At 38.6% G+C, this 26623-nt stretch overlaps 1 protein-coding gene across 13 annotated transcripts in view; it reads left to right on the plus strand.

The window, feature by feature from the left end:
• The first annotated feature begins 4906 nt into the window (after window positions 1-4906).
• MAP3K4 (mitogen-activated protein kinase kinase kinase 4) overlaps window positions 4907-26623 on the plus strand; it is a 62959-nt gene continuing 41242 nt past the window's right edge. For all 13 annotated transcript variants that reach the window (XR_011679690.1, XM_071430310.1, XM_071430315.1 and 10 more), the window contains exons 1-4: window positions 4907-5042; window positions 18073-18263; window positions 20524-21905; window positions 25646-25888. Coding sequence is in view for 12 of the 13 variants with exons in the window: in XM_071430310.1 (XP_071286411.1) it covers window positions 4966-5042; window positions 18073-18263; window positions 20524-21905; window positions 25646-25888 (1893 nt within the window). In the remaining variant the exon portion in view is untranslated. The remainder of the gene's footprint in view (window positions 5043-18072; window positions 18264-20523; window positions 21906-25645; window positions 25889-26623) is intronic.

A 26623-nucleotide genomic window follows, 5' to 3' on the forward strand; every position in this document is an offset into this window, starting at 1 on the left:
AAGAGTTGCATGCAACAATGCATTGAATTGCACTGTCAGGCACACACAGAAGACAGATGGATATGCTCTGGGCCTACAAATAGGGTTTCAAAGAATTGGCCCCAGCTCTTCACTGGAGCTTCTTTGAACACGAAATTAATGCAGTGAACACAAATGCAGACAAGCATTTGGTTTTGTTTATAAATGCCCCATGGCTGCTCACTGAGTGTGTCTATTATACAGCTGGGGGAAGAATTAAAATATGATTTAGCAGGAGCCAAGCTAGCTTTAAGCAAGCTTACTCTGTTGTTGATAGTCAAGTTCAAGTAGTACTGAATTCAGTGCATTTGATTTTCACAGGTCCAAAATCAGTTATTGTGAAGATATAAACTGCTGTAGCCAGACTGCTATACACGTGTCAACATTTTCAGTTTCAGATAATTTCTAAGTCCAGTGCCTTGGTACCTTTGAAGAGCAGCCAGTGGGTTTAGCTATGCCCAGCTTTACAAACACTGGGCCCAGAGACCAGCTTTGCACAGTAAAAGCATACAGCTTTAAGCACAACTGGATCTTGTACTTCTCTCATATGGGTTGTGCCATTTTATTAATGCAGAGGCAGTGCTACATAGAGTTGCTTTTTAGGATAGGAAGTACATAAAAAATAATGCCCAGTTGAAGTGATAAAACAATAATCACAGGAATGTATCTGACCTCATGGTACTCTTACTAACAAATTCTCCTTTAATAGTGGTGAATTAATGGTATTGAGCCCTGTGCAATCTGACATGCAGCCTGTGAGATGACAGAGCTCAGACAGAAATATTCCACCTCCGTCAAGTTAGCTGGCTCCTATTACAGCACGGGTGTTAAACCATGCTGCTGAACAAGCTTTGGCAGCTCCCATGCCAGCTTCCCAAGTGAATGAATCACAGCAGTAACGGGTGATTGAACAGGGCTATATACAGTGGGACTCCTTAATTTCTGTCAGCTTCACACTTCAAATCAATTGCAGCAAAGCTCAGGTTAGATAACACTGAAAAGTGAGTTCTGTTTCTTTCAATGCCACCCCCAACCTGATCTTCTGTGAGAACAACGAGACTGTGGATGGAGGAGTGAGTCTGCATATGCCCAGGTAGAAACACATCTTGGTATTTTATTTGGACTCTGGAGATGCAAGCTGCAATGTCTGCATAAGAAATGGTGTCAGGTTGTGTTCTAGATATTAAATGCAGGTATTGTTCATGTTTTACTCTTCATTGCATTGCAGAAGAGCATTTCTAATCTATGACCAAAAAAAAAAAGAATATTCTGTCTTCAGCACATTTTACTAAAACTAGACTAACTATACCTAGCAGGCTGTTTTCTAATGTCTGATTAAATTAGCTCTTACTTTTAAATAGCTTTTATTAGAATTAAAATAAATAACTTATTTGAAGGAAAAACAAATTGTACAAAGCTAGTTTTGTCAAGAATTTGATTTTTTTTTGCATGCAGTTCACACAGTGAAGAAAAATCTGATTACTAGATTTCGTTTACTGACTTAAGAAAACCCAAAATCAAGTTGTGCCTTATTCTGTGCAACATTCATAACGTGAAAAAAAAGTTTGGAAGTTTTGCCTTGTGACAGGTACCAGGGGAAAAATTTTCAAATATATTTTAAAAACATATTTATTTACCTACATGGACCAAATATTTCTTTGTCTTCATTAGGACTTTTTGTATATAGAAAACACCTGGAGAAATGGCAGATGGCAAAAGCACAGCTGCATGTACAATTGTGCCTGATACCTGTGATGACTTGAGGAGAAAGGAACAACAGAATATATGCCCCAGGAATCAATAGAAATTTCAAGGGTAGTTGCAGTAGAAATTTGAAAATGCTATTTCAAAGACCTATTTTTGTTATTAGGATGCTATTGCCATTTAAAATTTCTATTGCAAGTTCTAGGACTGCCACTGTAATAAAAGGCATCTTGCTAGAATAAAAAGCAATTCCTAAGCAATTGAGCATCTGCTAAATCATAAAGCCAGATGTTTCCTGAAAAAAAGAAGAAAATTATTTCTAAAACTTCTGAAAACAGAAGTTAAACTGAAATTAGTTTGTCTATTTTGACAGTTACTTGTTTCCTGGTTTGTTTTCTTAACCTGTAATTTTGGAGTCATGATTTTGCCACATCAGACAATAAAATCCATTTTATATTTTAATATAAATATTTTTTAACTCTAATATTTTAACTCTATTTTCTTACAGACAGATGATACTTATTGTGATGTATATTTTAACTTTGTGCCTTCTTCTGTTCCAGTAGTAGAACCAGAGTGAAAGTGAAATTTATCAGTTTCCATGCACCTATGAAATATTGATACGTTTAGACTCAGAAACTGGTGGTCAGGAAGTCTTTGAAATATGATATTCCTTAAAATAAGCAAAAATAATTAATTTTTTTTTTGCATATCAATTTTTTAAGACCTCTGTATTGCCTTGAAATTTTTTCTTTGCCAAATATTATCTGTTTCTAGCCTCTGAGATTCTTATGTCATCTGTTGTTTCCTGTACTATCACTTCCAAATATTCCTGCATCTCTTAATTTCTTCCCAAGTTCTCTGTATGGCCATTCATAAACTTCTTCTCTTACAATCTTCTCCTTGATGCCAGGAGCTAAGTTCCTCACTATGGTCAATTGCAGATAAAGAAGCATTCTGTATCAAATTTACAGCCTTGCTTTGCTTGGCCAATATCTGTAGTTCTAGGATATTTTCTGTGATATACTGCAAGAATGGGATGCAATGCAATATGCTGGGTTGCTCCAAAGGGAAAGGGGAAAATGTGTACAGGGAAGAGACTTCTGGACCACCTTGTTTGAGAGGTTGCAGTGAACCCCAGTTTACTCCAGTAAACTATCTTAATATTTACAGAAAGTAGTGGCAGTGGTCAGTATCCATTTCTCCTTTTGTCGAGGGCCCTTGGGATGTCTCCACTTCCACACCATCCCATCTATGGCAAAATGCAGTATCAGATTTAATGAAAACGGTTTTGATAGAAGAAGCCAAGAAGCTGAAACATTTAGCAAAATGTTTGCTAAATACATCTCTGAAAAATGGTTGCTAAATACGTCTCTGCCCTGCAAACAGCTGCAGAGATGGTGTGAGACAATGAACCCTAACTGAAAAGAATGCTCAAATTTAATCTGTAGCATTGACTCTTTGTTATTTGTGATTATACAAAGAACACATGCATACTGTGAAGTAAGCAGCTTTACCTTAGATAATGCATGCTTTTTATGGAGATGACAACTAATTTATTAGGTTAGCACCTCAGAATTTTTGACCTTCAGCTATGGTTTCTAAGTTTTGTTCACCATGACAGACTAGTGGGAATGTATTGTGTGTATCTGCCATTGGAACTGCTTTATGGTTTTGGGCTCAGGTACTCTAGCAAAAGTCTTTAACATGCTAAATACTGCCTTTTTCCATTACATGAGGTATCTTAACTAATAGTTCTTGATAATGCTGTATCTTAACTAATAATTCTTGTAAATGCTGAATGTCTTAATGTTTCAATGTCATGATCATCAGGGTCATGGTGATTTGGGTATCTTGACCTACAGAAAAGAGTCTAAGTGGCTTCCTGCATAATGATATTTAGCTGGTACTGCATTTTAAAGCATGCATTCATTAAGATTATAAATAATAGATAGTATTAAGATTATACAGTAGAAGTATATCCTGTATTTCAGCTTTAGAAAAATTATTTTATTTTCAAGGGACTGTTGAATTTGTTTCCTAAACTTTGACAGAGGGGTGGACAACTTTATTTCACGAACAGTGACTTCACAGCTGAATTTTGGTATCAGACTAGAAAGGTGCAAATTTCTTGTACAGCTAATGAAGGAACTGGTGCAAAAATGCAGAATCTAGAACTGATTCTAGTCCAAGGTCAAATTTCACCCATCAGAAATGATGCATGTGCTTTGTGTACACATTACTGATGCCAGGGTTTGTTGTTGTGCTTCCAGTCCCGTAACCCAGAAGGTGAGGCTCCCTCGAGAGCCGATTCCAACAATTAAACGACCCTTGGCACTTTTCTGCCTTTGACGGGAGTTAATAACGATATTGATATTCCAGCCAACCTACAGTTAAGGAAATCACATTTTCCTCTCTGTATTTCCAGCTGGATAACCTGGCTCCAGTTCTCTGTCCGAGGCTGATAACCAGCGCTGCTGGAGGGTTTAAAAAGTCCAGGTTCATAAATTCAAACAAGTTACTCTGTCAGCAGCAGACATAAAAGACAGCAGGTTATTCTTCCATGCACGCCCCCAAAGGGGACCTCAGGGGTCTCTCCGCCCTCCACCTCCCTGGATCCGGCCGTGGTCGCTCCAGCCTCCGCAGGCGCCGCACTTGGGGCGAGCATGGCTGCAGGGATCGGGCACCTGCTGAGGGAAACCATCTTCCTCTCAGCAGTAATATTGTTCTTCTCTCTCTGTGTGCCGGCGGTGTGGGAGCGAGCAGCGGCAGGGACCGCGGCGCCCGCAGGCAGCGCCTGACAGCTCCACCACAGGGGCACGGAGGGGGCGGCAGCGCCCGCCGCGCCCCCGTCACCGCCCCGCCTCGGGATAACCGCGGCCCCTCGCGGGGAAGTGCGGAGATGTAATTTCCACGGTGCCGGAGGGAAGCGCCGCCGTCCCACAGCCCGTCCCGACCCCGCGGCCGAGAGAGGGAAACCCGCACCAGGAGCCGCCCCCAGCCGGGCCACGGCGAAGCGGGCGCCTCTGGCGCGGCCGGTCCCTCCTGGCGCGCCGTAGCGATGCTGCCGGCGCCGCTGCCCTCGGAGGCTGTTCCCAAGATGGCGGCCGCGCGGGCGGCTCTGCGCGGCCGCGCTCCTGCAGCCGGGTAGGGACCCGCTCCCCTCCTCCCGCTGCGCCCGCTCCTCGCTGCGCCCCCGCGCCGCGCACCGGGGCCCGCCGCCATGCCGGCCCCGGTGCATGCATGAGAGACGCCGCCGCGCTGGTTTGTGCCGCCGCCGCTGCCGCCATGGAGGAGCCGCCGCCGTCGCCGCCGGGGAGGTCAGTAGGCAGCGCTGGCTCACGGTGGGGAGCTCCGTGCAGGGAGCGGTGCCGGGCGGGGGCTGCGAGCGCCGGGCCGGGGGTGCACGCTCTGCCTCCGGCCGCTCCGCGCTGCAGAACTTGCGGCTGCTGCTGCTGCTTCAGCGCTTCTGCAGAGCGCCCACGGAGCGAGACGGTGCTCCGATAAGAAATCTCTAGTGGCTGCGGTGGGTAAGGCAGTGTTTTGTGGGCGCTTTGCATTTAAAAGCAAATCGTTTCCTTCGCCCCCAGCCTCGCAGCAGTGCAAGCGGGTGTGTCGGAGCACTGCCCGCCCGGTGTCGGGGTCGGGCCGGAGGCTGCGGAGCGGCGGGGCAGCAGCAGCTGGAGCCCGCGGGAGGCTGACCGAGCGTGACCCGCGCTCCTTGACTTGTGAACTGCAGCCATAAAAGCGCTGCCCTCTTGCAAGGCTGTCTCGTGTTTATGGCAGCCGTGATGAAAATCGGGTTCTCTCTGGCGTGCCGGTAAAACAGCGGGGTCATGGAGTATCGCTGCTGGCAACGCTGCAATCGATTGATGTAAGACGAGAGAGTTAAAAAAAAAAAAAAAAGAGAAAGCGCTCACAAAGAAGTGTGATGCCTCAAAGCTTTCTGCAACTGCTGTCACCTCCTGAATGTGCTGACCTGCAGATTGGCTTTTTGCAAGCCTCCATCTGTGCCCTGCTGAGAGATGGGGATGCAAATTTATGGTTTAGTGTTTCCAGCTGGCTGCAGAAGTATTGCATAAGTCCAAGTTATTAATGCCGTGGCAATTATTTCTCATTTTTAAGTAACATCCTGTTGATGCACTTCACCTCTCACTAGGAGGCATTCAGGAAACGTTTTTAAAACGCCTGTGTGATCAATTAGTATTGTAAGGTAGTAGTCAGGTGCATTGTGTTCCAGGTGTGCCGTGCAAAATATCTGCTGTAGTGTTGCTGAGACAGTTCTTGAATATTGTGAGCTGCTGTTTTGTACTGATGGAATAAAAGGGAAGTTGTGATGTGCTCCTGTGTGGGTCAAGGCTGTGGGGTTGAACAATGCCTATGAGTTTTCATTAATGTGCATTAACGATTTGTCTTTCTCTCACGAGAATGCCAAAATCAGAATATATATAAAATTAGTAAGATTTAACAGAAATAATATGAAATACAAATGCTGCAGGGCAACTGAATTAGTAAGCTTCTAAGTTCCTTTTCAAAGGACTCTCCAATGACTAATACTGCAGGTTAAGCAGAAAATGATTTAAAATAAAGTTTGTACAACAGCATGATCCTAGACCTGGACTGTCTTCATGTAGAAGAGTAATCTCCCGAGCCTGAATGGAAAACACCCAGGCATTTCCTGTGCAGGGCCATTTCTGACCTCTGCTGGATTCTGCTTATTACAGGACAGTTTATATGAGTCGGATGTGGGTGTGGATAATGTGGTGACAACTTTACCCAGCAAATGAAAATTGAATTAGCTATTTCGGAGTGAGCTGGTGGGTGGGAAGGGGATGTCTCAAAACAATTAGGCAGCCTTAATTTGTGTAGGGTAGTGCATGTACTCCATCCACTGTGATTCACTTCTGTGTGTACTTTGTGTCCCAAGTTCACACCTGCTTCTCTGGCTTTATGCAGCACTTGCTTTTACTTAAATGTAATACAACTAAAGTGTCTGAAGGTTTTTCAAACATGATTACTTTTGATTTAAATTTTGGAATCATCATGAGGTGTTTATTCTTGGGGCTGTGAGGTCAGAATCTTGTTGAAATCAGTTTATTTTGCACAGGCTTGGGCGTTGGAAATCCATTTGATGGCAGATCACTTTTAATCCTGTTTGTAGAGTGTGAATATGTTCTTATGATAGAGAGCTCTGGCTAGTACCAAAGTGCATTGCTATAATGCATTCTCTTTAAGTTAACTTCAGTTCTGGTGGAGAAGTATTCAGTCATTCTGAATTAGCAATACACCTACATTTGTTTGATAAACAAAGCTTATTGATTTGTTGTTTTGAGACTGCTTGGTGTCAGAAATCTGCTTGACTTTGTGTGAGGATCCTATCTCTTGTTAGAATATAAATGCAATGGTAAATTTTGTAAACTGAAGGCAAACATAAAATATATTTATGGCTTTTTTTTAATTACACAATCCTTAGTCAAAAACTTTTCATTGTGAATCCCTCTCCAAAACCACGCTGTTTTTCCCAGCTCTTCCTTTCTTTCATGAAATACACTTTGGTGGGGGGAGAGAGGGGAGACAGCTCTAAAGTGAAAAATGCTCTGGGAAGCTACGAGCAGATATGGGTTTTGAGATAGAATTGCACTTTGACCCTGGATAGCATGCAGTGGTTATGGATAAGTGAAAAGATACTACTGAAAGGCTTAGTGAAGAATTCACATTTAAGTGTAAATCCTTAAAACAAGTGGAAAGTTTTCAAGATAAAATATTTCCACTTAAATAATTTACAATGCTAATTAAAACAGATGTGTTTGGCGCTTCTAGATTATTTTACCCATTGGCTTTAAATTTCCCAAGCCCAATTTTAGCCTTTCCCAAGAATTTTCTGGCACAAAGTCCACTATAGAGAAAAGTGAGGCCTTAAGCATGTCCTTTGATGGGACTTTGCCCTTTGTTTGGGGGCACTGCAAAGGCATGAAGAGCCATAGGGCTACCCTGACTTGTGCCCTGATTGCTTGTTCCCTCTTTTCTCCTGGCATACATCCAGTGCAAGGGGTGAAGGAAAGACCAAGGCTGTGAATAAAGTGGGACAGAATTGTGAATTATGTGGAGGCTTCCTCCTTGCTGGGGAACTTGTCAGTAGTCTGTCTATCAGATTTGTTGTCTCCAGGATGACAATGATTTGGGGCTGTCAGTCTCCAGCATCTGTGGTTTGGGGGAAGCCTGAGGTTATGTTGAGAATTGTGCTCATCATATTTTCCTGCTTGCCAGACTGTATCTGTATGGCTGATAGTGTATGAGCAGTGAAAGAGTTTATTTTATTAAGATCATAGCTTCAATGGGAAAAATTATTTAAGTATATAGAGCTTTGCCATAGCTTTTATTCCCCCCTATGCATTTGAATGAGGTGAGATGTAATCTCTGTTCTACATGTATTGCATTTTCTTGTTTACATGTGCAAGACTGGAATGAATGACTGATTGCTCCACCTACGCACAAACACACATGAAGTGCTGGTTGAGATGTCTTTGGCATTTGTAGCAGTAAGGATTAGTCTGTGTTGTGTGGCTGCCTGGGTTGTTTTTATGTCTGTTAATTAGTGCTGTCTGTGTCAAGGTTGGTTTTACTATTATGTAAGCTAGTGATATTGACCTTTGTGGAATGCAAACTGTGCTGTGATGAAAACAAATTACTGAATTTCAAGGAAAGCATAAGGGATTTGCAGTAATTCTCAGTTCAGGGAGCTAATTGGCATTTTTAGAGGCTTGTAAAGGTTTGACTTCCATGACTACCACATTTCTTAAATTATATCCAAACCATTCTTTTAAACTGCATCCAAAATACATTTAGAAGACAATTTTTCATAGTAGCAACTGCTAGTCAATAGTGTGTTGACCTCTGTCAGCACAGGAGTCTCAGCTCGTTTTATCAGTTGCATGGTTGGATTTGCTGTCATCTACAACATTTATGTTTGCAAAACTGTTACTTTCCTTCAGTTTTATTCTTCTCTCAGATGTTAACTGCACTGATGCTACATTTAGTCTGTAATTTATTAACTAAATGATTTTTGAATTAAAAAAATAACTTAGAAGCTTATTTATTTAAAGAGTTGACAAGGGTCCCATGCTCACTCTTGGCTTACTGCAAACGTAAAGCCAAATGAGAATGTTTGTCTTTAACATCTGAATTTGAGTGTTACTGAATTGTCTAATGCTCACTTGTGTCCAGTCCAAGAACCTTGTGTGTAAAGTCACATTAATTTGTCATGAAACCCAATCAGGTTTATTCTGGAGCCAGACAAGATAGGATGTAACTATTGTGCTGATAAATGTCTCCTGCAGTCTTAGGGTAGAAGGAGGAAATGAGTTCTGTTCTATCTCTGTCCTGCTGATATTCAGTGGTACTGAGTATCATGTGTTGCTTTCTAATGTGGTGTAAATGTATGGTTTATTGTGCCCTTGGCTTACTTGTGCTGCTGATTTACTTGCTTTGCTTTTCCTGAGAGCTGTATTTGGGAGAGTTTTTACCATTTTGGCTGTAGAACATCCATCAGTAAGTGATAACAAGGCCACAGTTACTCTGCCTCAATGACTTCTTGGCTTCACTGTAGAGCTCTCCGTGGGTGTGACCACTGAGTTTTTGGGATGCTCCAAATAGTGCAGAGGACTGAAGTCCCATTGCATTGCATGGATTTTCCAAACCTCACAGACAAAAAGTCCAGCCTGCTGTGCTCAGAGAGCAGCTTCCATTGAAAACCTATTTAATTCCAATGCTTCACCTTCAGGGTTCTTGTAGACTTTGCCTTTGTCTAAATGATGAACTGAAACTTTGGGATCATAACCAGTTGTTAGTTTTGTCTTATCTGGGAATGGGACTTTCTGCCAGAAGAATAGAGTGTGTGTGGGAGAGTGGGGGGAGAATGGCTGTTACAGTTCTTTTTATCTTTTATCACAGGTCTGTGCATTTCCCAGTTTATCACTTTCATATATGATATATTTATAGTTGAACCTAGCAACCTAATACTCTTTTCTCAGTAGTATGTAACTTTTCTTGGTGTAGCTTAAGTTTTCCAGAAAAGCCATGCGGGTGTGTTAGTACAGATTTTTCATAAATAGTTCTTAATTAAGTATGTTTTACTACATTGGTGTGTGGCTTGAGACCTTGGGATCTGATCTGTGCAGGTGCCAAGAGCTTAATTGCAGCACTTACCCTTTGGATTGATACTGTATTATGTAGTGCTCAAACATCATTAGTGAGGAAAGCACATTTCAGAGATTCTTACTTAAAAAAAATCACTTCAAATTCCCAAATATGAGCTAGCATATAGTTGAGGTTGAAAAAGTAGCACTAAAGGAGAAGCATGGGGTCTGGAATCAATGAATATTTTAACATCAATAGTTAAGAGAGCTGGATACTAACTGGGCTGGGTAAAGCTCTCTTAGCTCTTGTTTCTGCAGTTCTAACCTTTGATCCATTTGCAGCCCCACTTGGCAGGCTTAAACGTGGATGTGGAAACCTAACAAACCCATCAACACTTTCACACTTTATTGCACATTATAGAGCAAGGGTAGAATTAAATAGACATTTTTTCTTTTGAAATAAAATATGGCATAGTTTTAATTGAATAATCTATTGGGGGCAAGCTCAAAAATGAATGTACTGTAAATGCTGTTACATCATGGTTCAAATTTGTATGAAAACTTATAATAAAAATCCAAGATGGAAAAATTAGTTAAGCTTTCTCTGTTTTCAAATTTGCTGGTAAAAAAGAACAAAAAGTTCTGAGTATTTTTTTCTGAGATGAGAACACGAAGAACTGCCAAAACTTTTATGAGAGTTCTATTTTATTAATTTTTTATACTTATTTCTAGTTGGTATAACTTGCAGAAGAAAAATTACTTCCTTAGATCATTTAAATGTGTCTCAGTAGTGCTTATCACTACTTGCTATAAAAAGATATGATGAATACTACTTTGCATTGTGCTTAATTTATTCTTGAATCAATGTTTGACAATTTCTTCTTTTGAGGTTTACTGTGTTGTTCTAATCAGCCAAAAAGTGCTTCAATACCTCACCTCTCTTTCAATAGCTTTGGTTAGATTTTTCTGTGACATTGTCTTTCTGTTGTAAATATAGTAAACACATATAGAAGCTTCTGCCCAGGAATATAGGAGAAATTTGGGAAAAGTGCCAAAATAGCAGTAATTCGCAGAACTGACTCTGGTGGCTTCCAGATGTTGAGTAGGAGAACATTCTGTTAAAATTTTTCTGTTAAACTAAAATTTGCTAGTAAGTACATCAGTGCTCTAAGGAAATTTGTGATGCCCAGTCAGACGTGTGCTTGAGGTCTACTGTAGAAATGAAGTGTGTTCACACTTGCTGGGTCCTTCCATTCTAATTAAGCAGCTTAATTGAGAGTTACCAAGGAGGAAAAGTTGTTGCTGGGAATCAATTACAGTTCAACTGTTTAGCTCAAAGCTGTACATTAGTCTTTTCCCAAGTAATGACTTTTATTTTGTCCTTGGTGGTTTCTGGAGAAACTGTGGTGGTTTTCTCACAGTCAAGTCTCACTCCAAACCACTGTTTGTGTTGCAGCTGAAATACTTGCTTTATATTGCTTCCTTAGTTGATGTGGAATTTATTGCACTTGGTTCTTAACTGTTAGCAGGGCTGTTGTAGTGTAAACCTGTGGTTTGCCGTGGGTGGCACGGGTTTCATAGCAGCCTTCACTGCCCTCTTTTGTGCAGCCCTACTACAGGTTAGTTTTCAAAGAGAAACAAGGTGAAAATCATGAACAAAGCAGGGCTTTTCAAGGGTTTCTGCTATGTCCTGACAATTCACTAATGAAGTTTTAGTGTTTCTGTCATTATTCCTATGCTCAAACTCCCTTGTTCATAGGTTAATTTATAAGAAAGCATAGGTTAATTTATAAGAAACCGGAATTATGTAGTCAATCAGTTCTTGATGGTTACACCAGTATCACCATAAGCATTTTCCTGCCCAAGTATTTTGCTTTTTATTGTTGCTGCAAGTAAAAATCTGCATTAGTTTTGCAGCTAACTCAGCTAAAAATGACTGTTCTCATCTCCTAACATCCCTCTCTTGCCCTCCCTCAACGAGGAATGTCTGCCACATGGTACTTGCTAGTGTGACATTAAGTACATTTAGCTGCCTAATCAAAATTAAAGTGGCTGAAGTTGGAAAAATCCTGCTAACAAAGGTGTTCCAGCTAAGCTGGATTTTCGTCAGCACCAGTGAAGAGCCAGGGTTGGCACTTTAAGTTATTCCTGTGCATCTTGGGTGCTAGTGACTTCTGGCAAAGTGTCTGGAAAGCAGGAAGGACAGACAGTCATGTAAAATTGCTTCATGTGCAGCCAGAAGAGAGTGACTGAGGGCACCATTTCACTTAACACTCAGCAGGTTGCCTTCTTCACCCTGGTGTCTCTACAGGAGAATGCCAGGGTGAATGCCTCAGGAAGGATGTAGTGGAGGAGCTTGGCTGTCATGTGGCTGTGGGGTTTTCGCTCGTGGGTATTGATCTGACAGGTAAATGGTGCCCTAAAAAACCAATGGGTTTGTTCACTGTCAGGTTGGTGATTGAGGTCACATGATTGTTGCCTTCTATGCAGAAGGGATGGCAAAAGGGGCAGGGATGTGCAGCCTGGGAAGCAAAAGATGCACTGGAGCAAGTTCCCCTTTTTACTGTGTCATCTTACCATGCCTGTAGTGTTGGTAATTTCTGAGGGTCTTCACTGCAAAAAGTTGTGTGAATAGCTTTACATTTCATACTTGATAATTTTTTTTAACATTGCTTCCTTTTTTGTGCTCTTACAAGTGTCTCTGCTGCAAGATGTTTTAATGCAAACTTAGATTCTGTAGGATTTGTATATGTAGACATACTAGAGGAAAGATGCAAATGCTTTTTAGCATTTTCTGTCAGGAGTAAATGCTAAAATTACTATCTGTTATAAATAAATTCTTTGCTCTCCTTTACTTCTGTCCAGGTATCAACTTTTTCCCCCCAGTTTGCTGGTTGTTCATTCCTAGGCTGTGGAGATAAATGATCATATATCCTACCTTCCCTTGATTCCTCTGGGAGAAGAAAAATTGTAGCTATGTACAGCTGAATTTGAATTAAAATATTTATTAAAACTGAAATTTTTATGCTGGTACTGTATCTTCTTTAAAACATAATTTGAAATTTGAAATATCCTTCCCATAAGTGCTCTGCCAGACATAAACAGGGTGCATATAGCAAAAAAATACAGCTTCATTTGTACATACTGTGTGCAAATTCCTGCTGTGTTGTAATAAAAAATATAATTAAACCCAACAAGATCTTTTCCTTGCCTTGTACTGAAGACTTCCTTTTGCTGCACTTAGGGCAGTTTATAGTAAATGCAGTAGCATCAAACACTTCATTTTTGTATTCACACGTGTAGCAGATCTTTTGAAAATACCTTATCCACAGCTGGATTTTTAGTTGCTTCTGCTTTCAGTTCAGCAACCTGTCAGAACTATGTCCATTTATTTGAGCTTACAGCTTCCTTCAGAACATAATTTTTAAAAAGTGGCTAAAATACAGGGGTGCACGATGCTTTCCTAATGTTGGAATGTAACACTATGTGTTTACACCAGGTAGCTGTCCCGTACTGTAGCAGAACTTCAAGTTTTTCCATCTTGTCTTCTGGATTAGGTTGTCTAATCCTCAGTCTTTGATACCCAAGGTGCTACTGATTGTTTAGTGAAGTTCCTTCCTTGTGCTATTGGTCCAGGACTACCATTACATTCTCTTCTGCAGCAAAATGAAACCTAGTACTGCCCCAAAGAAACTGGGGCTTCTGATTCCAGTTTTGTTGTGTGTGGTGTTTAGCAGCACTGTTTTTCTGTTTTAACAGGTGCAAAGGTGGATACCTAAAAATTCTGTTTGCTTTTTGTATTACCAGCAGCTGTTGGGTGATGACAGTTCTTGTCAGAATACTGTTTGAAATAAAATGGTTGCAACTACCTTTAGGGAGAGCTACCTTAACTTTAACAAGATGTGTTTGGCAGTGTGTAGTGCCTGTGTTTTCTGCTGCTTTTGCTGACTGGGAATGTGCATTACTAAGAACAGACTAATGTAGCTTTGTCTTCCTGCATTAATTATCCAGCTGAATCTGAGTTAAGGAGTGTATATTTGAAAAACAGACACTTTGCTTTTAAAACAAAGCCACTGAATGTCAAGAGCTGATGCTTGGTAATTTGAGGCTGGACTCTGTAAAGATATTGCAGTTGTTTGTATGAAAGTGGCAGTGTGCCATAAGGAATGTTGAGAAAGAGGCTTACTGATTCCTGCATGGTGTGATGTCTTTGAAGCTGCAGGAGGCTGTTTACAGCAGCAGTGTCTGGAGTGCACAGCTTCCAAACCATTGTGGTGGGTGATGATCCTGGCTCCTGTGTGGTAACTGCATAACTCAAAATCTTACTGCCATGTGCTTGTAGTCCAGTCCATTGACCTCTGCTGCTCTGATCCCCAGCAAGCTTTTAACCTGCCTGTGGGATGATAAGCAATGGCTATCCTGAGTTCATTATGTAAGTGCCTAATGTATTTAAACTCCTGTTTATGACAAGGATAGCTGATAGAAGGGAAGAGTAAAAAGATGTTTTTCTCCATATAGCTGTCACAGTTTTTAGGATGATCTCTCATTAATGGCTGTTACAAACTTTGCAAGTTTGCATGATACTTCAGGAAACTGCAAAATTTTGTGCTGGTTAAAAATCGTATTCCTCCTACTTCAACCTAATTATTGTAACATTCCCCTGTAATCCTCAGTGATCTTTTAATTTGCTAATTGTTTTTTTAGTGATAAATGAATGTGTTTTTCCAAAGATTGTGATCTTTATCAGTAGTGATACTTACCAGACTTTTTTTCCTGCCCCAAATTTCATGCCTTAATTTCTGTCCCCCGTTCCTATTTTTGTTTGCAGGCCTTTGAAAATCTAGAAGAATTATCTTGATTTTCATGACTGAACTGGATTTGTAGATACATTGCCATCCCTTTTACTTAGCTGAACAAAACCCCCAAATCCTGTTGTCATCCAGAAGTGCAAATTAAAGAAATTATGTATTCTGTCGTTTCAGCTTCTGGTCGAAATGCACCCTGGTGTAACATACAATAGTTACTTTTGGAAACATTCTGAGTTTGTTGGGGTTTTTTGATGCATTTCAGAGCTGTCAAGGTGTTTTGCTTTGGTTGTTATTATTACCATACTGCTCTTAAAACTTTTGCAGTATTTGTGATTTATGCATCCTGGCTACAGTCTTTCTTATATTCCAAGGGTAAATTTCCAAGAAGCATTTTTCTCTTGAAAATTGAGACTGGTAACCTGTGAATAGAATATGAAAATTATGCACTTTTAGTTTTCCTAGTAGGGATTGGGTTTAGGCTGCTATTGGCAAATAGTAACTGCATTTGTCACATTTCTGGCTTTCACTTTCTGTGTGTAAGCCTGATTAAGATTTGGGTGGTTCTCACTGGCTGTGGGGGAGAAAACCTGCATATCTTGGTAGCTAAGAAGAAATTAGCCTTTATTAATATTTCTCAACCCTGTTCGCAACAGTATTTAGGAACCAATAATTCTGTCTAATAACCAACACCATAATCTGATTCAGGTTTGCCAGCACTGTGTTTTAGAGATTGGCAGCTTTAATTAGTCTATGGTTTGTTCATGATGGTAAATAACACACAAACATTGCAAATGCTGTGTCAGTAATCTGTAAAACCATAACTGATTTTAGTACTAGAGTGTTGCTGATGAAAATCATATATGTCTGGTGTTGTCTGGATTAGGAAAATTGATCCTAGCACGTCAAAGCTGATGTAGCTGCTTTCGTTCAGACCCTGTATATTTAGTGCATTGTTTTGCCATAAGGTTTGCACTGGTGAAACCGATTCATTGTGTTAATTGACACTGATTTGAGGTCTGAGTTGAGGTATAGGCTTTGCACTCTAAACTGAGTATGCTGGATTTTTAAAACTTGCTTTGCAACCTGTGCCTTTCTCTCTCTAAGCAGACCAGCCAGCTTTGGTTAGATCGTCTCACAAGCTGCTAACAAAACTGCATCTGTTGTTACGAATGAGAGCATGATTGCTGGTTTTGTGATATGATTTCAAGTGCTGCATGTTTTGTGATGTCTGCTGTGCTTCTTATCAAAGAACATCTTACTAAATTACCCAGCAAAAATGGTTGAATGTTAAGTCAGTCATACTGGATGCTGCTGTATAGGTATGTATGTAATTCAGGTGTGAGGTTGGAGGGTAATTTGGATACTTCTGGCACTCATGCTCTCTCATCAGACATAGCAAGAAACAAACAAGGTAGAATAATGGAATCATTTAGGTTGATAAAGACCTCTGAGATTGAGTCTGACTGTAAAGGAACACATTGAAGTCCACCAATAAACCATGTCCTGTAAGGGCTCCATCTACAGATCTTTCAAGTGCCTCCAGAGATAGAGACCAAAATAACCTAAAGTTCTTTAAAGATCACTTAGTTTGGCTTGGTGGAGAGGTTTGATCATTAAGTTTTTCAAAGAGGTTGCTTATTTATAAACAGAAGGAAAACAGTGTTTTCACTGGTCTTCCCTAATGAGGTAACTTGTCCTAGTTTAAAACTGCCTTGGAGACCTAACATGAGTGCTTGCAGGATCTGTTCTGCCAGACTCTGCAAGAGCATCAGCACTCCACCCAGTGCCTTGCCAGGCCAGTGAGATCACTGAAAAAATAAATGGCTCCATAAGCACTGGAACTAATGACTTCTGTTTTATGTGGTTTAGTCTCTTGTGGTTGATTTGTCTTTGGCAAGATCAGAGGGGTGTTCTCCGCCTGTTTTGCAGTAGGGCTGTTTGCAAGCCTTCTCAGAAATAAAGCTCTTCTGGTGTCCCAAAAGATGTAAACTTGAATTCTACTTTCCCAGCTCGACGCTTGCAGGATCCGTTTCTCCTACTCATCCACCTATTTTCACAAGATCTGTAGGAACAATTGTAAGACTTCTTTTTTATATTGGACAGTGGGGGTTGGTTAAATCACATTGCTGAGACACAGTAGCAGCATGATGTCCCAAGGCAAGGAAACCAGACTAAAAGTATTGGTGATTTTGTGTGGTTGTCACTATGACCAGATTGTAGGGCACTCCTAGGACTCCAGGTGGTGCTGTGATACCACCTGGGTCATTTTTACTGGGTAACCAATAGAGTTTATCTGCAGAAGTTGGTGAACTTGCCTGCTGCCTTCTCAAAGCTGAAGTAGTAGAGTGAGAAGAGTAAAGTGAAAAGAGTATTTCATGCACTAAATGTTTCTGTGGCTTTGTAGAGAACATAACTGTTCTGCATGCTAAGGTATTTATTTCTGTTTATAGATGAAGACCAAGAAAAAGGACAGTATTTGTGTTTTGTTTTTGTTTTGTTAGCCTTACTATTGTTCTACTAGCTGTCAATATTCTGACATACTTCCTGCTGCAGTAACTCAGACTCATTTCACTAGAGTTATGAGTAACATTCCTTGTCTGCCTCTAAAATAGTAGCAAGTAAAATATAATTTGTGATTTGAATGAAATTGGAGTTATTGGATACTGATGCTATCTTGCACTGATTTAGATCAACTATTTCTTTGCCTCAGTGTCTTTTACTAGAGTCAAGAGTTAGAGTTCTGTAGAGTTGTTATTTGCACACCTGCTTCAGAAATAAGTGAGGGAATAGAGGCAAACAATTTCTTTTTTTCCTTTGAAAATGGTGTGTGTTCTTCTCCCTGATATGTGTTTAAGCAAGAGAATTCCATGTGTGGCACCACTGGGGAATGATAGTATTTAGTTATGATCTTAATGGTATTCTTGATGTTAAATTCTGTGAAAAATACTTTCAGATCTCCTATGCTAGATAAAAGTTTTGTAAAGGGTGGGAGGGTGATTTTAGAAGTTGGCTTTGTGGAATGAGGATGGAGGATAGAAGAGAAGACCTCTGCTGTTGTCCCTGCTACTGATTAGATTGAATGTCTTGCATTATCTTTGTATGTTTGAACCTTTGTTTATTTCATGCATCTCTTAGTTTAGGCTTGCCACAAGATTTTTCAGGAAGAGATACATATATGTGTGTGTTTACATTGTGTTCTTCTAGTGACACTGCCTATACCATCCTCTTTGTATGTTGCCTATTATTTATTTGACTGGAAACTTATCCTTAGGGATATGAAAAAAACTGGGGTAAGTATACATGGATGTGACAGTAAAATAGAGATTTAAATGAATTAGCTTTTTAAACAGATATTGCAAGTAAAATGTCTTTATCTTGATTGTAATGGTTTATCTTGTTCTCTGCAGGAAAGAGTGCAAATCAGGAGATGCTACTTCCAAGATCTCTGAATCTGACCCAGAGGAATTATCAGATGAAACAAGTGCTGACACTTTCTATGGTGCTTCTCCCCCCAGTACGCCCCGCCAGATGAAGCGTATGTCAACAAAGCATCAGAAAAATAATGTCAGCAGACCTGCTGGCCGCTCCACTTCGAAAGGTAGGTGTGGTGCCTTGGATTTTCCCTAAAATGCCTCTTGTTACCTGGTGGAGGTACACTTAAACAGAAGGTGGAGCTGGATATATACACTTATACAGAAGGTGGAGCTGGATACTGAGGTACAGTGAAAGAACAGGAGGCAGCTGTCATGAATTGCAGCAAGGGAAGGCGCTTGGGTATAAGAAGAAAAAATTTTGTTATGAGAGTGCTTAAACAATGAAATTTACTAGAGGGATTGTTGGCTTGTGGAATCTCTATCTTTGGAGATGTCTAAAACAGAACTGGTTAAAATCATGAGCAGGCTAAAGTAGTTTTGAAATAAACCTGATTTTGAGCAGAAAGTTGGAAAAAATTACTTTCAGAAGTATTTTAATCACTTTTTTTCTGCGATTCTGTGATTGTAGTAATGGTGTAGTTGCTTTTCTGCTCACTTCATGTTCTGAAGCACTTCACAGGCTGTTTATTGCAAAATACAATTTTTAGTGATTATTCTTTACACTTTAATGTCAGTGAATCACTTAAAGTGTAGTTACTTCTGCTTGCTTCTGAAACTTCAGTATAAGGAGATAACGGGGGAAACCCCATACCTGATACGCATGTTTTCCCTAATGTCCTTAGGTAATGGTACCACATAATAGAACCTTTTAGCTTAAAGTGATTTTTTTTGTTGTTGCTGAAGTTGCATGGGTGCAAAAAAGATTGTATGTTCAATGTTTTCATACAGAATACAACTAGTTTTTTGTGGGTTTGTTTTGTTGTTTGTTTAATATATTTTAAACAAATAACAAACTATGTCAGACAATTATTTGCCAGAGTTATGGCAGCTTGACTATTGCTAGTTAATGTTTTGGAAGCAATTTTTAAAATTGCTTCACATGAAACAAGGAAATATTAGAGTGTATAGCGAGGGTAACATTTTTGAGGTAAAATGTAGGGAAGAAAAAGGTGAATTGTTTAGAGTGAATAAGGGAATATAGTAAATTCTTTGTTTGTGTAGGGCTGTGGAATGCAAGTTCGTAACAAAAGAAGGGCCAATACAAACATTTTCCAAAGCTATTCCCTTTCACTTCATGCAACCTCCAAATAACATCACTGAAGAGAACATTCACCAAAATACTTCTTCCTTATATGAAAATACAGAAAAATCCTGTTACTATTGCCAGTTAACTGTGGGCATTAGGCCTCTTTAACTTCACTAAAAGGCACATTTAAAAGCCAGTAAAATTCTTCTGTTGCAACTTTAACTCTATTTTAACCCTGTTTATAGTGGCTATGTAAACTTTTCTTGCTTTTGTTGATTTTTTTGTTGTTGTTTTTTCATTATGTGCCTTAAAAAAGAGTTAGTTTCTAAACAGAGACATTGCGATACTAAAGAAATATAATGTATTATATTTTGTTGTTAGCCTTTGCTTTTAAGCACACGTGGAAGTTTGATACCTTTATGAGAAACAAGGAGTTATTGTTTATCCCTGCTTATAGATTTAGAGTTTTTGGAGCAAGGTCTTTCTATTTGTGAAGGGAATGGTTACTTCTGGCTTGATAATATCCTTTTCTTTGTTATCATGAGTATCTTAAAATATGTTTGAGGTTTTTTTCCCTGATTAATTGGGTAGTGTTGTGTAAAGTATCTTTTTCTGGAAAGTTCATGGTTTTATTTTTTTAACTTTGCCTACGTGTACCATCTCAGAACAGTTAGTTTGAATTATGAAGAGGAAAAAAAAAGCCACCCCAAAACCTTGTGGAGTAGTTGTTGACCTTGAATGTGTATGCATATGCTCTTACTGAGCTTGAATGGCTATACTTCAGTAAGAGAAGTCTATCAGAGGTTGGTTGGATGTAACTAATCATTATAAAAATATATTTGAAATAACTTTTTAGATGTTTACAAATAAGATTTAAGGTATCTTTATTTAGATAACTGAAAGAATTTTGGGAATCAGGAGCTTGGCTTACTTGTGCTTCTGGTACTTGGTTGTTTAATTTCTGTCACACCATGTTTGTTGGGATGCTTAAGATGACAATTCTCTGAGGTCCTTTCTGCAAAAAAAGGTAAAGTAAGAGAAAAAGAAAAAATCCTTTGGTTTAGGGTATAGTAGTGGTAACTTCGAATAGTAAGACTACATTTTACTTCTATCCGTGCCCGTTTTGTTTTATTGATATTAAGCATTTTTATGCTCAACCTAAGAAAAGTGATTGGGAACTGAACTGAAATATGCTTGTTTTTGTTGCTGCAGTCACATTCTTTTTTCTTTGCTTACAGAAAAGATGAGTGTGCCATCTCAGTCTTTGCATAAAGACAATGGGAAAACCATTGAGAATGTGGAAGAGCACAGCTATAAGCAAGGGAAGAAGATCAGAGATGCCCTAAGGACAACAGAACGAGATCACAAGAAAAATGTGCAGTGCTCATTTATGTTAGACTCAGTTGGTGGCTCTCTGCCAAAAAAAACAATTCCAGATGTTGATCTCAATAAGCCTTACCTCAGCCTTGGCTGTAGCCATGCTAAGCTTCCAGTCTCTGTGCCCATGCCAATACCCAGAACTACACGCCAGACTTCTAGGACTGATTGCCCGGCAGACCGGTTAAAATTCTTTGAAACCCTCCGGCTTTTGTTAAAACTTACCTCAGTCTCAAAGAAAAAGGACAGGGAGCAGAGAGGACAGGAAAACACTTCCTCTGTCTGGTTGAACCGATCCAATGAGCTGATCTGGCTGGAGCTGCAAGCTTGGCATGCTGGCCGGAGCATTAATGACCAAGACCTCTATCTCTATGCAGCCCGTCAAGCTATCCCCGATATCATCAATGAAATCCTCACCTTCAAAGTGGACTATGGAAACTTCTCCTCTGTAAAAAATGGAGCCAGTCTCAATGGTACTTCAGGAGAAGGAGTTTGCAAATCGACACATGGAACTAGTGCTTTGGGTTACTCGAGTTACCATGAACACCTCCATCGGCAGCGGGTCTCATTTGAGCAGGTAAAGCGAATAATGGAGCTGCTGGAGTACATAGAAGCACTTTATCCATCTCTGCAGGCTCTTCAAAAGGACTACGAAAAGTATGCTGCAAAGGACTTCCAAGACAGGGTGCAGGCACTCTGTCTATGGTTAAATATTACAAAAGACTTAAACCAGAAACTAAGGATTATGGGGACTGTATTGGGCATCAAAAATCTGTCTGACATTGGCTGGCCAGTGTTTGAAATTCCTTCTCCTCGACTGTCTAAGGACAATGATCCAGATGATGAAGACGTTGATAGGGAAGTAGAAGTAAAGGAATCCTCAGGAACATGCACAGAAGAGAGTGATGGTGAAGAACAAATCTCTGAGGAGAATGTTGAGGAACTCAGACAAGCCATCAAGAACAATTTTACTAATAAGCCAAATTTTGACTTTCAGGACCATTTTTCAAGGAAGCTTGATAGGCTTGAATCTGAGGATGACTCTACTTCCTGGGTTATTCCAGAATGCAGCACTGAGGGAAGCTGCAGCCAACACTGTTTGACCTCTATTTACAGGCCGTTTGTTGATAAAGCACTGAAGCAAATGGGGTTGAGGAAACTAATTTTAAGACTGCACAAGCTAATGCATGGTTCATTGCAAAGGGCCCGTATGGCGTTAGTAAGGAGTGATCACCAGCTGGAGGTAGGTTACTAGTGTAAATGGATTACAGGAGCACCTCCTTGCTGTGTTGTTCCTGACTGAAAATGTAGGAATTGGGATCTTATCAACATTTTGGTTGCTTAGTTGGTTTTTGAAAAACAGTGTATGTTATGATTAGGAGCCCAGATCTCCTTCCCTGGAAATGAATCTGTTGTTCGACTGAATTTGTGTGAAGCCCAAGCTAGTTCTCTGTTCTTGTTCGTAATTGAAATGACATTTTTATGATAACATTTTTGTTCATTATATTTTCTAATGTCTAAATCAACAAGTCAGAAAAATCACTGTGGAAAATCAGGCACAACAGTTGAATTTGAGAAAAATCAGCTGTGGAGGTGGTAATTTTTCTTGTCTTCAAGACTGGATGTTTTTCTGCAAGACATTCTTTATAAAAATGTCACTGTAGGGTGGTTTTTTTTTTTTTGGTGGTTTTTCTTGTCTACACAAATGTAGTACTGTGATGGCACATTGTGCTTGAGAAGAGATGGGATAGATAAATGAATGGACTCAACCTTGAAATCTGTGAAAACAAATCATGTTAATGTTGCATTCTTTAGCTGGCTTTCAACTTAATTATTGTTTTTCTTTGGGTAATTTTATATTCTTAATTAGGAATGACTGAGTTAATAAAACCAATGTAGGAATTAAGCAGTAAGTGAAGGACAGTAGTTTCATATTGTAAGATGGGGTCACTAATTCTGTCAATGCAGAGTATTGTTTCTTAATATAAACTGTTATCTAACTTGTAGGCATTTTTATGCTAGGAAAAATTGGTGGTCTTGATCTCCTTGGTAAAGTGGCACTGAGAATTCTGGGCAAAATTCTGAGAATTCTGGACAAAGGCATGTCTTAGCCAACATGCCCATTCTGAAATGGATATCATATGTGGTCTTCAAAATGTTGCAGATCTCTTTTTATTGAATTTCACATTTGCAAAAGGACTAAGAATTGCTGATCTCCCTTAGAAGTTATTTTTTAGGATGAATAAATTTATAAATATAAAGCTATTTAATTTTGAAAGTTTTTTGTTTGTACTGTTACTAGTGTAGATATTACTGTAGAAATTAAGCTGCTAGTTGAAATTTTATTTATTCTCTAATTGGTTTCAGCTTGTGTTTTAGAAAATTTGCATTAGAAATGCATGAACATTTCCTTAGAGTCAAGTGCCTAAGCAAAACTTGCAGGTATCTTGTTACAGTAACCAAAAGCACCCCCAAACCACATACACTTAGAAAGTTGAGCTTAATATATATATATAGGTTGAAATAAATTTAAACAAATAAAAGTAAACAAAACATAATATGGGGGTATTGAAAATGGACTTTGAATATATTTTTGGAACTGCTAAATACCTCAAAAGTTTTGACCCCATAAGGGTTTTTAAAACAAATTAATGAGACATTAAGTAGGTAGAATTTTTGCTGCCGCTTCAGAGAATTAGACTTTGTAATAATGTAGTGTTGGATGACTTGTATAAGGTGTAAGGTTAATCTTTTCTCCCTTCTCCCTTGTGACTACTTTGAATGTTCATTTTCAGTAATTATTACCTTTAATCCCTTTTAAGTAATGGTTTTTAGTAAAGGTGAATGTTATATATATATATAAATTGTCAACTTCTTTTCTGCACCACCACAAACAACTCTGTACTTAATGCAGCAAAAGATGACTTTATACTAAAATGGAAGAGATGGGTTTCAGTTGCTTGGTCTTTGCACCTGACAGAACTTTGAATGTAGTGTCTTTTTTTTTGTGCAGTTCAGTTTGGTATTTGTATGCAGACAGAGTTGTTAGTATTTTGTTAATCTTTATTGTTTCTGTTACTTGACTCTGTGTTTATGTGTATACTTCTAAGTCTCTGGACATACTTTAGTTTCTATTGTTGCTTAAACAGTGTCTAAAATACATCTAAAATGTGCTTTCTGGATTCTTCCACTGTATGTATTTTAATGCTCATTTCATCCTAAATATGTGTAAATCTTTATACATATTCCTGGTCTTAATGTTTTCTAAAACATGTTTGATTCCTCTGCAGGCTCTGATACTTTACCAGGGCTCTAGGCATTATAGAGTCCATTCTGTATATAAGTTGTACGTTTTCATTCTTGTCAAGATGGATACTATTTCTAACTTAGTATATGAGATCAGATATTATTTTAATAGAATGTATTTAAGCTTGTGTACCCTGTTTGTTGTTTATTCAACTGGCTGCAATTTGGAGTATGGTTTTTTTGTACACTCTCAATAAATGGCTTAGAGTTTTTCTTGAGGTTTTTATAAGAAGTATTTGAAATATTTCAGCTTGGGCCTGCAGAAGATTAAGATTAGTCAGATTGAACAATAAAAGTTTAGGTGTCTGGTACTAAGCCCTAATGTCATTTACTGTTATCCTTGATGCTAGAAAAGAATATTGCAAGTTTATTCAATTTGGCTATGTAATTCTTGCTTATAGACGAGTTATTTAATCTTTTTATAGGAACTGAATTTCCCTAAACTATATGTGCATCACCATGAGGATTGTATTTCTTAAGGGTTTTTTTGTATTGTGGAAGTGTTGTATTTTCATGATCTGTTTGTTAATGAAAACTTCTTGTGTAAAGATCTTCAGCTCTGATGCTATTCTGGTGCTATATGTTCCTTTGAAAGAGAGTAAAAAGAAGACATTAATATTCCATTTAAGAAGATATGTTTGTAAATATGTATTTTAATTTTCTGCTAGATTATGAGTTTAAAAGGTTTTTTTAAACTTTTTAGGCAGTAGTTTTATCATTTTTCATTACCTTACTTTAATTACTGGTTAATGTTTTTCTCCCTTTTGTAGTAATGTTATTTAAATTTGGCTGAAGAAAAACCTAGAAAAGACTAGCTATGTCTACTGTATGAATGAAAGATATTCAGATGTCCTAGTTAGCAGCTGAGAAATGAGAATAAGAGTAAAACAAACTTGATCTGAAACAAATCTTATCCTTAAATGATGACTAGTGTGTTGCTATCTTTAGGAGCTACACATTCTGCAGTCCAACTTTTCTTTCTAAATTAAACCCCAGAGTACCTCCATGTACAGCCTTGCTTAGAATGTTATCACAAGGTATATAGCTTAGATTTCTAGGATGTTTATTTCATAGAGTCTCAATTATTTTCTCTAATTACAAAAGTAATTTTATTTAAATGGAATCTTAGTTTAAATGAAAAATAAGTCTATTATTAAAAAAAACAAACCAAAAATCCTCAAAAGAACAAGCCAGCTTGATGTCTATATTTCATCTTCCTTTTTTAAACAGTTTAAATTTAAAAGCTACCAAAATTCAAGTTACTTTCTTGGTACTTTGGCTTAGTTTAGATTGTGACATTTTTTAAAATATTGCATTCATTTACAATGTGGAGTTTTATGTTAATATATGCATTTTGTATTTGAAAAGGAATGGGGTTATGTACCTGATGTAGCTTAGTGTACACTTGTTTTTCTAGATAATGTCATAAACATAAAGTAAGTGGTTTTGTTCATTCCAAAGGGTCCATAGTTGTTTTTCCTGAGGCTGATGATCCTTAAAAAAAAAAGTTAACATAAAAATCTCCCAATGATGTAAACTTGAAACTTGAGTGGTTGACTTGCCAGCTAATAGACTTTTACCTTTTAAAAACATACTTTTGTGCATGCTATTTTAAACAAATCCAAAATCCTAAAGACTTTTAAGGTTCCTTTTCATGATACCTATTTTTTGTTACAGTTTTCAGAATTTCCAGATCCCATGTTGTGTTCAGATTATGTGCAGTTACTAAATTTCCCACCTTGTTGCGAGCAAAAATGCAGTGAAGTATCATGGGAGGAGTTGAAATCCATGGATTTGCCATCTTTTGAACCGGCATTCTTGGTTCTCTGCCGGGTCCTGCTCAATGTTATCCATGAATGTCTCAAGTTGAGGTTGGAACAAAGACCTGCTGGGGAACCATCTCTTTTGAGTATTAAACAGGTTTGCTTCAATTTCTTTTTTAATATGTATTTCCTATTTGAAATATTTTGTCATTTCATTAGGATACGGCGTCAGTTTAAAGAGGATTAGTGCAAGAAATTACAATGTATAATTATGTAATAAGTTTTTAAAATAGTCTTGTATTTCATATGGAGATCTGCTTTTTGCATAATAAATAACTAGTCACGTATAGCTCTGTGATTTAGGCTTCCATATCAAAACTGGTGATTGAAAATATTATTAGCCAACAGAAATAGATGATATTTATTCCATTTGCATTATAAGCTATATAATCTATTCTAGCACATCTTCCTCTGTTTAGGTTTCTTAGGCACTATAAGTAGTTTTAAGGGTCTGTATTTCTCTTTTTTCTTTGATTTGATTTTTTCTCTTGTGAATGCAAGACATCTGCTAACGTGCAGTAGTCGCATAGTGAAAGTTAATTGAGAACAAAAATGAAATAAAAAAAATCTTCCCTAGCTTAGTGTATTATTTTCTGTGGGTAGTGACCCAAGACTGTCAGTCTTGTCACTGTTTGAGAGTATTGTATAAAGATTTATTTTCTGGAGGCTGTCAGGTACAATAAAGGCTGTTTAGATTAATGACAATTTTCAAACTATAGCCTAGGACCTACTAAATTCATCTGATGTCCCTGCATCCTGGCAAGCATAACCAAATTGCGGTTTTATCAGATGATCTCTGGGAGTAAACATCTAAATAAGTTCTTGGACTGAT

Source organism: Agelaius tricolor, unplaced genomic scaffold (genome assembly GCF_023055355.1).
Source record: "Agelaius tricolor isolate 1412-34295 unplaced genomic scaffold, bAgeTri1.0.p SCAF_1, whole genome shotgun sequence".
NCBI lineage: Eukaryota > Metazoa > Chordata > Aves > Passeriformes > Icteridae > Agelaius > Agelaius tricolor.